We start from the raw sequence: 14,296 nt of genomic DNA, 5'->3' as shown, positions 1-14,296 counted from the left end.
GCTACCCAATGGGAGCGTAGTAGAACGCCCTCTGAATAACGGGGCGTGGTTTTGGCTTAACCTCGTTTGGAAAAAGAAAGATGCGTACAAGAAAGCCATACGTTTAGGACCGCTACCTGTTGAATATGGTACTTTGATTACTATAACTTTTTTAACAGAAGAATTATCGCACGTGAGTGATTGAAAAATGCAGGTAGCAACAAATTAATGTTAATTGATTATTGGTTGGCGCAATTTCTTCCGTGGCCAATCATGTGCCTCGGGGCAGACGTTCTCTGAGAGCCCTGAAAAGCGCAAGGTGTGTTGCTTGAACCGGTGATTAACTTCAGCAATTTCCAGAACGATAAACTGATTCCGATTGGACAAAGCAGCGTGAGCTGTGAGGAGAAGAGTATAAATACCCCCAACACGTTGCTCTAGCTGTAGGCAGTGTTAATGTTTGTGGGAGGTGTATTGGGTTGTAGCCTATGTGGGGAAAGTTTAATAGAGCCTTTATAAAAATATATATAATTTATTTTGAACAAACATAGCTATATCAAGGTAAGTTAGTTTATTTTATTCAGTACTTGTTGAGTGTTCTGATGCTGCAAGCGAACGTTTTGCGTCATTATTAGGACTAACCAAAAATGTTATACAGAAGTTTGAAACATATATATTTAGAGCGCATACATAAAATTACTCCGATTTCAGAACACTCGTCAGTGTGCCACAGCGCAGAATAATTGAAGAATTTACGAACACTTCTGCAAAAATAGCGGAATTAAATTGTCAGCAGCGCAGATAGTCACCAACGCTCTGGATAACATGAACATCATAACCAGCTCTAGGGCGACTGAAATGGTCAGAGGGAGGTGTTCTCATTTGTCTTGAAGTAGCTAGCCGATGTTAGCTTGGGTGCTTGACTGCCGTTGAGGTCAGAACGCTCGGGTCAGCCCTACTCTGCCAGAGCGTCCACTGTGCCGCTCGGAAGCGAAACTCTCTGAATTTACGAACGTCTAGGGAGCGCGCTCTAGCACTCCATATTTAATTTACGAAGATCCCTAGCAACAGTAACTAGATGCAAATTGATCTATTTTGAGCATTTTGTAAGCTTGGTGTTGATAAATTGGCGAATATTTACTAGCTTATCAAAGTGTAGGCTATGCGAAGTTGGCTTGTGGATTATTGCTACATTTTAATAAAATGTACCTTCATTTTTTACAGCACTTTAAAAAAGGAACTAAGGGTTGTCGCCATGGTTGCTACAAGCAAACTGAAGAGTAAAAACCCGGAATTCATATCAGAATTGATTGACCGTAGATACGACCAGACTTGTATTGAAAATGGTAAGCGTTTTGAGCTCTTTCTCCAATGTATACGTCCATGTGAGCATATTGCAACTGGGGCATCTCTAAATTCTCCAATCCATTCATTCAGCGCTTGTTTACGCCAATATTTGTGCGTAGTTGCAGGGAAGAATGGAAGGGGATGGTGAAGTCAAAAGAAGAGTCCTCTTTTATCATATGCTAGCAAACAGGACTCTGTTTCTTCAATTAAAGTTGTTGGCATGTATCAATGTGAGATTTGAATGCACACTGCATAATGACTGTAGCTGTTGTACATTAGTTAACATTTGAACTCACTGACCTGAGAGGACTGGCTAGGTGAAAGCCAATAAGCATTATGGTGGTTAGGCTATCCAGTGGATTCTGGCAGTGAAGAGGACATGACACTTTGGGAGGCCTTTGCGCCACATGACTGTCATTGACTGACCGATTGCTATAACATGTGGTTAGCTGATAGGTCAAATGCCAATGTCTAAGCAGTGGAACACAACCTTTTGTTGCATGTTTTTGTTTCTTTTCATCCTGAATGCAGCCCAGGTGACTACAATGTATGGAAATCAAATAGTGACCCCATTAAAATATAATTTCCCCCTCAAATGAGCCTGACAAATTGGTCCATATTATCAGGCTGGTGTGTTAGCCTAAAATGTGATCATTCTTATTGTTAACTGATTTAGCATTGTGGATATAAATAAATGGTCAGACTCATGGGGTTTGCCCATCTCTATTTGTGCTAATCATTAGCTATATCACTGTCCCAAATTGTCAGTCATGGGGAAACAGTCTATGCCCTTTCACTTACCCAATTGAACAAACTGCTACTGTTGCACAAATATGATATAAGAACACCACTTACTCAAGAAACAATATACAAACATGGTTTCACTTCCATATTGACGTATAAAGGAGAAATAAACCAGCTTACTGCTGTGCAATGTCAGTGGGAATTTTCAATCAAATTCCTCATGGTATATTATTGACTGGGTCAAATTGGCCTGTCTCTAATACTGGGGGTGGGGGTCCATGTCTTCCCCTTAAGCTACACGCCTTACTTTATTAAATGTTCTTGTATTTGACTGAGGCCCATAGTATGCACTTTTGCGTTGTCTTTTAAACGTCACTCAACTTTGTCTTCTGTCAGAGCTGGATTCCTGGGACCACTGTTTGGCTGAGCCCCACCTGAATGTGGAGGTCTCTGAGGACCGGATGTGTCAGCAGTTGGCCAAGATGTTAGAGAACTGCCTGTCACGGGCCAAGAAGACCACCATGCGTTGCGCTAAGGTGCTGGTCCCTGAGAAGCTGACTGAGGATAGCACGCGATGTACTGCGCCTGTCGTCGGGCGAGCCGTGCGGCCTACGCGGCTGTGTACTCTACGTGCACCTGGAGCAGGAACAGTGCTGTAAGCAGCTGGAGCGCATCGTGTACAATGCAGACGTTGTGCCCACCTTCGAGCTGACGTTGGTGTTCAAGCAGGACTGTAGCGCATGGCCCAGTCTCAGGGACTTCCTGCACATTGGTGCCTGTTTCACTCCAGGCTTCAGGCATGCGCTCAAACTCAGTCCTGGCTTCCGGCTCATCAAGAAGAAGCTCTACTCATCCTTGGCTGGTACTGTGGTAGAGGAGTACTGAGAAGGGGGAATTGAGGAAGGTGGGACACCATGGTTCAGTCAGCTGTCCTTGGGGTGGCATGTACAATGCATTTCTACACTTGAATATCTGAATGTTAAGATCACTCCTGGAGGGTCTAATTTTCTACATGTTTTTTTGTATGAATACAGTTTTTGAACGAGTAGTGTTGTACAAAGGTTATTGTCCTGTCTGTTCCAATGTCTAGGATTCTACTACTGATTACTCAAAATGGACGGACAAGTCTTGGTTACTGTAATGGATTGTCTAATGCCTAAACAAGATTAACATTAAAAAAAATTGACTTCACTTCGAACAAACTTTGCCAATCCGTTTGTTTCCAGATTTGTCCACTGCCGTGCAACAAAGTAAACCCACCTAGAGGCTATAGGAACAGGACTTGGAAAAGTTTGGGGGGCCATAATGTTGGTGTTCAATGCTGAATTGAGGGTATGTAAGTGTTTGTTAGAGAGCCATTGAATGTTTGTCCTTGTGAACATGCTGCTCATTGACAGGCTCCAACCTTGACAGATGCCTTAAACTGCTACTTAGATTTTTCTTCATTATCTAAAATTTTTTTTTTTTCTTGCACTTGTTAGATCCTAGCTCCACAAGGGTTCTTCAGGGCTTGTTCTTTTTATACCTTTTCTCAATTGATGGCTGTTTAAATTTAGGATTTTTTTTTTTTTTTTTGAGATTCCTGTTAAAGGCAGTGGCTATCTTGTCTTTGACAATTAAACATTTTAAACCTACCTTGAGTCACTTGTCAAGTGTTATTTAATGTGTTCATTCTTTTCAGATGCACTACACTCCTGAAGTTGGTTGCTATTTTAAGTTTCCTAAGAAATAATTCAATTGTAATTTTTCCAACAGATGTTGGATAATCTGTCACCAAGCCAGCTCTGCACGTTCTGGTGCCATGAATGAGACTGGGGCTAGTCCTTGCTAACAAGGATGTAAACACATATGTGCTCGAGTTGAGAGACATAAGCTGTTTGTGTAGAACATTTCTGGGATCTTTCAGCTCATGAAACATGGTGCCAAAACTTTACATGTTGCATTTATATTTCTCTTCAGTATGTCCTTTTCCCCACTACAGTACTAAACCTACTGCAAAGTTATAGCAGTTGGACTATCTTATGAAATTTCTTATTGGTGACTAATGTTGAGATGCATTGGGCAACATGCACCCCTAACATAATCCCAACCTACAGAACTTGGTTTGACGTAGAAACCTTGTCATCAAAAGATTTATATAAACATTTTAGTGCCATGCATTGCGAACAGTACATTTTTCCAGTGTATTCTATAAATGATGGCACCAACTTACACCATGCATCAGGCCTTCCCCTAAATGCAATGAAAGGGAGACCACTAAAAGCAATAGGGTGACAAACTTGCAATGTGTCTATGGGATAATTAACCCATATACGGTAGTTGCTGGCTACGAACTATCCTTTACATGTTTGTCATGACTTTTGTATGTCCGCCATCCATTGGCTAGTGATTGCTTGGATGAGTTTGACTCCATTAGTTTACTGAATGTTACACTAAGTGTCCAGTGTTGTAAGGAACAGGTTGTTAAATGTGTAATTCCCTCATGAGTCGTCAGGAATCATCAGCTGTAAGTATCTACATGAGCCCACATTGTACAGAACCAGGCACTCCCAGGCCACTACAGTGGTGCAAACATCTCATCAAAGATTCTTCTAGATGGAACTTCAGCTATCAGGTCCAAATCCTGTACATACAGTTGAAGTTTACATACACCCTGACCAAATACATTTATACTCAGATTTTCACAATTCCTGACATTTAATCCTCGTAAAAATTCCCTGTCTTAGGTCCGTTAGATCACTATTTTAAGAATGCGAAATGTCGAGCTCGAATTTGGCTTTTATCACATTCCCAGTGGGTCAGAAGTTTACATACACTCTATTAGATAGCATTACCTTTAAATTGTTTAACTTGGGTCAAATGTTTCAGGTAGCGTTCCACAAGCTTCCCACAATAAGTTGGGTGAATTTTGGCCCATTCTTTCTGACAGAGCTAGTGTAACTGGGTCAAGTTTGTTGGCCTCCTTGCTCGCACACGCTTTTTCAGTTCCGACCACAAATTTTCTATGGGATTGAGTTCAAGGCTTTGTGATGGCCACTCCAATACCTTGACATTGTTATCCTTAAGCCATTTCGCCACAGCTTTGGTTGTTGCTTCAATATATCCACATTTTCCTTCCTCATGATACCATTTATTTTGTGAAGTGCACCAGTCCCTCCTGCAGCAAAGCATCCCCACATGATGCTGCCACCCCCTTCAAGTTTGGGATGGTGTTCTTTGGCTTGCAAGTGTCCCCCTTTCCCTCCAAACATAACGATGATCATTATGGCCAAACAGTTCTATTTTTGTTTCATCAGACCAGAGGACATTTCTCCAAAAAGTACGTATGGCGGTTTTAGAGCAGTGGCGTCTTCCTTGCTGAGCGGTCTTTCAGGTTATGTTGATATAGAACTCGTTTTACTGTGAATATAGATACTTTTGCACCTATTTCCTCCAGCATCTTCACAAGATCCTTTGCTGTGGTTCTAGAATTGATTTGCACTTTTCGCACCAAAGTACGTTCATCTCTAGTAGACAGAACGCGTCTCCTTCCTGAGCGGTATGATGGCTGCGTGGTCCCATGATGTTTATATTTGCGTACTATTGTTTGTACAGATGAACGTGGTTCCTTCAGGCGTTTGGAAATTGCTCCCAAGGATGAACCAGACTTGTGGAGGTCTACAATTTTATTTCTGAGGTCTTGGCTGATTTCTTTTGATTTCCCCATGATGTCAAGCAAAGAGGCACTGAGTTTGAAGGTAGACCTTGAAATACATCCACAGGTACACCTCCAATTGACTCAAATGATGTCAATTTGCCTATCAGAAGCTTCTAAAGCCATGACATCATTTTCTGACCTACTGGAATTGTGATACAGTGAATTATACGTGATATAATCTGTCTGTAAACAATTGTTGGAAAAATTACTTGTCATGCACAAAGTAGGTGTCCTAACCGACTTGCCAAAACTATAGTTTGTTAACAAGAAATGTGTGAAGTGATTGAAAAACTAGTATTAATGACTACAACCTAAGTGTATGTAAACTTCCAACTTCAACTGTATATAAAATCAAGCACACAGACATGCAATCTCCCTAGACAAACATTGTTAGTAGAATGGGCTTACTGAAGAGCTCAGTGACTTTCAATGTGGCACCGTCATTGGATGCCACCTTTCCAACAAGTCAGTTCATCAAATGTCTGCCCTGCTAGAACTGCCCCGGTCATCTGTACGTGCTGTTATTGTGAAGTGGAAACATCTAGGAGCAACAACGGCTCAGCCGCGAAGTGGTAGGCCACACAGCTCACAGAACGAGACCGCTGACGCACGTAGCGCGTAAAAATAGTCTGTCCTCAGTTGCAACATGAAGCTCATGGGAGCTTCATGAAATGGGTTTCCGTGCACAATGCTAAGCTTTGGCTGGAGTGGTGTAAAACTTGCCGCCATTGGACTCTGGAGCAGTGGAAATGCCTTCTCTGGAGTGATGACTCACGCTTCACCATCCGGCAGTCCGACGGACAAATCTACATTTGGTGGATTCCAGAAGAATGCTACCTGCCCCAATGCATAGTGCCAACTGTAAAGTTTGTTGGAGGAGGAATAATGATATGGGGCTGTTTTTCATGGTTCAGACTAGGCTCCTTAGCTCCAGTGAAGGGAAATCTTAATGCCACAGTATACAATGACATTCTAGATGATTCTATGCTTCCAACTTTGTGGCAACAGTTTGGGGAAGGACCTTTCCTGATTCAGCATGACATTGCCCCCTTGCACAAAGACGAGGTCCATACAGAAATGGTTTGTCGAGGTTGGTGTGGAAGAACTTGACTGGCCTGAACAGGGCCCTGACCTCAACTCCATCGAACACATTTTAGATTAATTGGAACGCTAACTGTGAGCCAGGCCTAATCGCCCAACATCAGTGCCCAGCCTCACTAATGCTCTTGTGGCTGAATGTAACCAAGTCTCCTCAGCAATGTTCCCACATCTAGTGGAAAGCCTTCCCAGAGGAGTGGAGGCTGTAATAGCAGCAAAGGGGGGACCAACTCCATTTTAATGTCCATGATTTTGGAATGAGATGTGCGACAAGCAGGTCTCCACATACTTTTGGTCATGTAGTGTATACAGAGCGACTTACAATTACTGCATTCGTCTTAAGATAGCTAGGTGAAACAACAACACATCACAATCGTATCAAGTACATTTCAGACATTTTCGAAAGATGGGCAGGGACTCCACTGTCCTGACTTTAGGGGGAAGCTTGTTCCACCACTGGGGTGCCAGGACAGAGAAAACTTTGACTGGGCTGAGCGGGAGCTGCCCTCCCGTAGGGGTGGGAGGGCCAAGAGACCAGAGACGGAACGGAGTGCTCGGGTTGGGATGTATTGTTTACGCACAGCCTGAAGGTAAGGAGGTGCAATTCCCCTGGCTGCTCCATTGGCAAGCACCAGGGTCTTGAAGATGATGCGAGCTGACTGTGGTATACATTTTGACAGTGCCAAAAAAAGCTGTGCTTTGTCAAAATGGACTTCAAATACTCTGTATCTGCACTGTTTCCTTTTCAATCGTCAGCCTCTCTTGGACACCATCGAAGGTCTTTTGATAAATGCAACATTTTGAGTAATACGGCCTCTTTAGACACTGATGCTACTTTTCTGTGTTGAAAAAATGGGGCCCTGAATCTAGGTCTTCCTGACCCCATACTGCATTAGTGCCATATGAAAAATAATGTTTAATCATTGCTCTATGTCTGCAAAACAATGTTACAACCTGAAAACTACAAAACAAGTGGGTAGATGGGTCAGGATGTTTTGAAAGGTCAAAGGTTTGGATGGGAGGAAACTGTCCACGGGTCAACAATATCCCAGTCACTACAGAACTGCATATGTGACAGAGAGGCAAGAAGGAAGCCATAACTGAAGAAAAAAAAACATCTCAAATCCGGAATTGGGTTTGCAACAAAGCATTTCCACTATTACTTTCAACTAAAAGCATTTCAACTATAAGTGCTGTACTGGAACAGAAACTACACGGAACCAAAATATAAACACAACATGTAAAGTGTGTTTCATGTTTCATGAGTTAAAGTAAAAAATCCCAGATATTTTCCATACGCACAAGAAGCTTATTTCTCCCAAATTCTGAGAACAAATTTGTTTACACCCCTGTTAGTGAGCATTTCTCCTTGGCCAAGATAATCCACCCACCTGACAGGTGTAGCATATCAAGAAGCTGATTAAACAAGATTATAATTACACAGGTGCACCTTGTGCTAGGGGCTCTAAAATATGGCCACTCTAAAATATGCAGTTTTGTCAAACTACACAATACCACAGATTTCTCAAGTTTTGAGGGAGCGTGCAATTGGCATGCTGACTGCAGGAATGTCCACCAGAACTGTTGCCAGAGAATCAAGTGTTAATTTCTCTATAGAGAATTTGGCAGTACATCCAACCCGCCTCACAACCTCAGACCACTTGTAACCACACCAGCAGAGCACCTCCACATCAGGCTTTTTCACCTGCGGGGATGTCTAAGATCAGCCACCCAGACAGCTGATGAAACTGTGGGTTTGCACAACCAAAAATGTCTGCACACACTGTAAAAAAAACATCTCAGGGAAGCTCCTCTGTGTGCTCGTTGTCCTCACCAGGGTCTTGACCTGACCGCCGTTCTGTGTCATAATCGACTTCAGTGGGCAAATTCTCACCTTCGATGGCCACTGGCATGCTGGAGAAGAGTGCTCTTCATGGATGAATCCCTGTTTCAACTGTACTGGGCAGATCAACTCTATGCGAAGTAGATGTGTCACACTGCATGAGGGAAATGGTGGTCACACCAGATACTGACTGGTTTTCTGATCCACGCCTCTACCTTTTCTTTAAGGTACCTGTGATCAACAGACACATATCTGTATTCCCAGTCATGTGAAATCCATCGATTAGGGCCTAATTTATTAATTTAAATTGACTGATTTTCTTATATGTAACTGTAAAATCTTTGAAATGGTTTCAAGTTGCGTTTATTTTGTTGTTGTTCAGTGTAGCTGTAAGGGCCATAAACATTCTCCTCCCATTGACAGTAAAGGCAAACTATATGAGGGCGCCCAAAGCATTCTCTTCTTACTGATAGTAAAGACAAACTATATGAGGGCACCCAAAGTATTCTATTCTTATTGATAGTCAAGACAAAGAGTAAATGTCCTTCTCACCAATGCAGGAAGCACTATTAACATACTGAAGAATTATCATTTAATTACCATAGTGAATTATTGTAATGTTGGTCTATGTGTCAATTAATCCCACAAGGGATGGGATGCTAATTGGCGATTTAACACGAAAATAAAATGTCATTCATACTGCCATCTTGTGGGGGAATGGCAATATTACATAAGCACAACATTATTCTATTCAATTGAATGGGGGAAATGACATGCCTGAAATACAAAATGTTACCCTACCAAAGCAATACACAATGAAAAACATACAAATATCTGTAAAAATGAAAGCAAATGCTTAAAGCAGCAACCAGCAGTTGAAATCTATGCATAGTCACTTCGCCCCTACTTACATGTACAAATTACCTCGACTAACCTGTACCCTCACACATAGACTTGGTACCGGTACCCCCTGTATATAGCCTCATTATTGTTATTTTATTCTGTTAATTTTTATATTTTTTTACTTTAGTTTATTTGGTAAATATTTTCTTAACTCTTTCTTGAACTGCACTGTTGGTTAAAAAAGTGAAGGAAAAAAAGTGGTCAGATGAAGCAGATGCTAAACTACAGGACTGTTTTGCTATCACAGACTGGAATATGTTCTGGGATTCTTCCGATGGCATTGAGGAGTACACCACATCAGTCACTGGCTTCATCAATAAGTGTAGCCTGTCAACTATGTGTCTGTCTATCCCTGTTCTCTCCTCTCTGCACAGACCATACAAACGCTCCACACCGCGTGGCCGCGGCCACTCTAATCTGGTGGTCCCAGCGCGCACGACCCACGTGGAGTTCCAGGTCTCCGGTAGCCTCTGGATCTGCGGCCAACAAGGCAGAGTTCATCTCAGCCTATGCCTCCCTCCAGTCCCTCGACTTCTTGGCACTGACGGAAACATGGATCACCACAGATAACACTGCTACTCCTACTGCTCTCTCTTCGTCCGCCCACGTGTTCTCGCACACCCCGAGAGCTTCTGGTCAGCGGGGTGGTGGCACCGGGATCCTCATCTCTCCCAAGTGGTCATTCTCTCTTTCTCCCCTTACCCATCTGTCTATCGCCTCCTTTGAATTCCATGCTGTCACAGTTACCAGCCCTTTCAAGCTTAACATCCTTATCATTTATCGCCCTCCAGGTTCCCTCGGAGAGTTCATCAATGAGCTTGATGCCTTGATAAGCTCCTTTCCTGAGGACGGCTCACCTCTCACAGTTCTGGGCGACTTTAACCTCCCCACGTCTACCTTTGACTCATTCCTCTCTGCCTCCTTCTTTCCACTCCTCTCCTCTTTTGACCTCACCCTCTCACCTCCCCCTACTCACAAGGCAGGCAATACGCTCGACCTCATCTTTACTAGATGCTGTTCTTCCACTAACCTCACTGCAACTCCCCTCCAAGTCTCCGACCACTACCTTGTATCCTTTTCCCTCTTGCTCTCATCCAACACTTCCCACACTGCCCCTACTCGGATGGTATCGCGCCGTCCCAATCTTCGCTCTCTCTCCCCCGCTACTCTCTCCTCTTCCATCCTATCATCTCTTCCCTCTGCTCAAACCTTCTCCAACCTATCTCCTGATTCTGCCTCCTCAACCCTCCTCTCCTCCCTTTCTGCATCCCTTGATTCTCTATGTCCCCTATCCTCCAGGCCGGCTCGGTCCTCCCCTCCTGCTCCGTGGCTCGACGACTCATTGCGAGCTCACAGAACAGGGCTCCGGGCAGCCGAGCGGAAATGGAGGAAAACTCGCCTCCCTGCGGACCTGGCATCCTTTCACTCCCTCCTCTCTACATTTTCCTCTTCTGTCTCTGCTGCTAAAGCCACTTTCTACCACTCTAAAGTCCAAGCATCTGCCTCTAACCCTAGGAAGCTCTTTGCCACCTTCTCCTCCCTCCTGAATCCTCCTCCCCCTCCCCCTCCTCCCTCTCTGCAGATGACTTCGTCAACCATTTTGAAAAGAAGGTCGACGACATCCGATCCTCGTTTGCTAAGTCAAACGACACCGCTGGTTCTGCTCACACTGCCCTACCCTGTGCTCTGACCTCTTTCTCCCCTCTCTCTCCAGATGAAATCTCGCGTCTTGTGACGGCCGGCCGCCCAACAACCTGCCCGCTTGACCCTATTCCCTCCTCTCTTCTCCAGACCATTTCCGGAGACCTTCTCCCTTACCTCACCTCGCTCATCAACTCATCCCTGACCGCTGGCTACGTCCCTTCTGTCTTCAAGAGAGCGAGAGTTGCACCCCTTCTGAAAAAACCTACACTCGATCCCTCCGATGTCAACAACTACAGACCAGTATCCCTTCTTTCTTTTCTCTCCAAAACTGTTGAACGTGCCGTCCTTGGCCAGCTCTCCCGCTATCTCTCTCAGAATGACTTTCTTGATCCAAATCAGTCAGGTTTCAAGACTAGTCATTCAACTGAGACTGCTCTTCTCTGTATCACGGAGGCCCTCCGCACTGCTAAAGCTAACTCTCTCTCCTCTGCTCTCATCCTTCTAGACCTATCGGCTGCCTTCGATACTGTGAACCATCAGATCCTCCTCTCCACCCTCTCCGAGTTGGGCATCTCCGGCGCGGCCCACGCTTCGATTGCGTCCTACCTGACAGGTCGCTCCTACCAGGTGGCGTGGCGAGAATCTGTCTCCTCACCACGCGCTCTCACCACTGGCGTCCCCCAGGGCTCTGTTCTAGGCCCTCTCCTATTCTCGCTATACACCAAGTCACTTGGCTCTGTCATAACCTCACATGGTCTCTCCTACCATTGCTATGTAGACGACACACAATTAATCTTCTCCTTTCCCCCTTCTGATGACCAGGTGGCGAATCGCATGTCTGCATGTCTGGCAGACATATCAGTGTGGATGACGGATCACCACCTCAAGCTGAACCTCGGCAAGACGGAGCTGCTCTTCCTCCCGGGGAAGGACTGCCCATTCCATGATCTCGCCATCACGGTTGACAACTCCATTGTGTCCTCCTCCCAGAGCGCTAAGAACCTTGGCGTGATCCTGGACAACACCCTGTCGTTCTCAACTAACATCAAGGCGGTGGCCCGTTCTTGTAGGTTCATGCTCTACAACATCCGCAGAGTACGACCCTGCCTCACACAGGAAGCAGCGCAGGTCCTAATCCAGGCACTTGTCATCTCCCGTCTGGATTACTGCAACTCGCTGTTGGCTGGGCTCCCTGCCTGTGCCATTAAACCCCTACAACTCATCCAGAACGCCGCAGCCCGTCTGGTGTTCAACCTTCCCAAGTTCTCTCACGTCACCCCGCTCCTCCGCTCTCTCCACTGGCTTCCAGTTGAAGCTCGCATCCGCTACAAGACCATGGTGCTTGCCTACGGAGCTGTGAGGGGAACGGCACCTCAGTACCTCCAGGCTCTGATCAGGCCCTACACCCAAACAAGGGCACTGCGTTCATCCACCTCTGGCCTGCTCGCCTCCCTACCACTGAGGAAGTACAGTTCCCGCGCAGCCCAGTCAAAACTGTTCGCTGCTCTGGCCCCCCAATGGTGGAACAAACTCCCTCACGACGCCAGGACAGCGGAGTCAATCACCACCTTCCGGAGACACCTGAAACCCCACCTCTTTCAGGAATACCTAGGATAGGATAAAGTAATCCTTCTCACCCCCCTTAAAAGATTTAGATGCACTATTGTAAAGTGGCTGTTCCACTGGATGTCTTAAGGTGAACGCACCAATTTGTAAGTCGCTCTGGATAAGAGCGTCTGCTAAATGACTTAAATGTAATGTAAATGTAAAAGTGCATCGAGGACGTCGTCCCCACGGTTACTGTACGTACAAACCCAACCAGAAGCCATTGATTACAGGCAACATTCGCACTGAGCTAAAGGGTAGAGCTGCCACTTTCAAGGAGCGGGACTCTAACCCGGAAGCTTATAAGAAATCCCGCTATGCCCTCTAACGAATCATCAAACAGGAAAATTGTCAATACAGGACGAAGATTGAATCGTACTACACCAGCTCCGACACTCGTCGGATGTGGCAGGGCTGACAAAATATTACAGACTACAAAGGGAAGCACAGCCGAGAGCTGCCCAGTGACACGAGTCTACCAGACGAGCTAAATAACTTCTATGCTCGCTTCGAGGCAAGTAACACCGAAACATGCATGAGAGCATCAGCTGTTCCGGACGACAGTGTGATCACGCTCTCTGCAGCCGATGTGAGTAAGACCTTTAAACAGGTCAACATTCACAAGGCCACTGGGCCAGACAGACTACGAAGACGTGTACTCCAAGCATGCGCTGACCAACTGGCAAGTATCTTCACTGACATTTTAAACCTCTCCCTATCTGAGTCAGTAATACCAACATGTTTCAAGCAGACCGCCATAGTCCCTGTGCCCAAGAACACTAAATGCCTAAATGACTACAGACTCGTAACACTCACATCTGCAGCCATGAAATGCTTTGAAATGCTGGTCATGTCTCACATCAACACCATTATCCAAGAAACCTTAGACCCACTCCAAATTGCAACAGATCCACAGATGATGCAATCTCTATTGCACTCCACACTGCCCTTTCCCACCTGAAAAAAAGGAACACCTATGTGAGAATGCTATTCATTGATTACAGCTCAGCGTTCAACACCATAGTGCCCTCAAAGCTCATCACTAAGCTAAGGACCCTAGGACTAAACACCTCCCTCTGCAACTGGATCCTGGACTTCCTGACGGGCCGCCCCCAGGTGGTGAGAGTAGGTAACAACACATCCGCCACGCTGATCCTCAACACGGGGGCCCCTCAGGGGTGCGTGCTCAGTCCCCTCCTGTACTCCCTGTTCACTCATGACTGCCCGGCCAGGCATGTCTCCAACATCATCATTAAGTTTGCTGATGACACAACAGTGTCATCGAAAACGATGAGACAGCCTATAGCGAGGAGGTCAGAGACCTGACCGTGTGGTGCAAGGACAATAACCTCTCCCTCAACGTCCCTCAATGTGATCAAGACAAAGGAGATGATTGTGGACTACAGGAAAAGGAGGACCGAGCACACCCCCATTCT

At 45.3% G+C, this 14,296-nt stretch overlaps 1 protein-coding gene across 1 annotated transcript; it reads left to right on the top strand.

The window, feature by feature from the left end:
• The first annotated feature begins 357 nt into the window (after positions 1 to 357).
• On the top strand, positions 358 to 3,704 carry LOC115138122 (DNA damage-inducible transcript 4-like protein). Its single transcript, XM_029674624.2, is given in 4 exon segments — positions 358 to 540; positions 1,204 to 1,325; positions 2,467 to 2,629; positions 2,631 to 3,704. Coding segments are annotated over 3 exon segments (579 nt in total). The 5' UTR covers positions 358 to 540; positions 1,204 to 1,234; the 3' UTR covers positions 2,956 to 3,704.
• The last annotated feature ends 10,592 nt before the right edge of the window (positions 3,705 to 14,296 follow it).

The sequence above is a fragment of the Oncorhynchus nerka genome, linkage group LG12 (genome assembly GCF_034236695.1).
Source record: "Oncorhynchus nerka isolate Pitt River linkage group LG12, Oner_Uvic_2.0, whole genome shotgun sequence".
Taxonomy (NCBI): Eukaryota; Metazoa; Chordata; class Actinopteri; order Salmoniformes; family Salmonidae; genus Oncorhynchus; species Oncorhynchus nerka.
The sequence above is the reverse complement of the archived record's forward strand: the minus strand, read 5'-3'. Positions and strand labels throughout refer to the sequence as shown.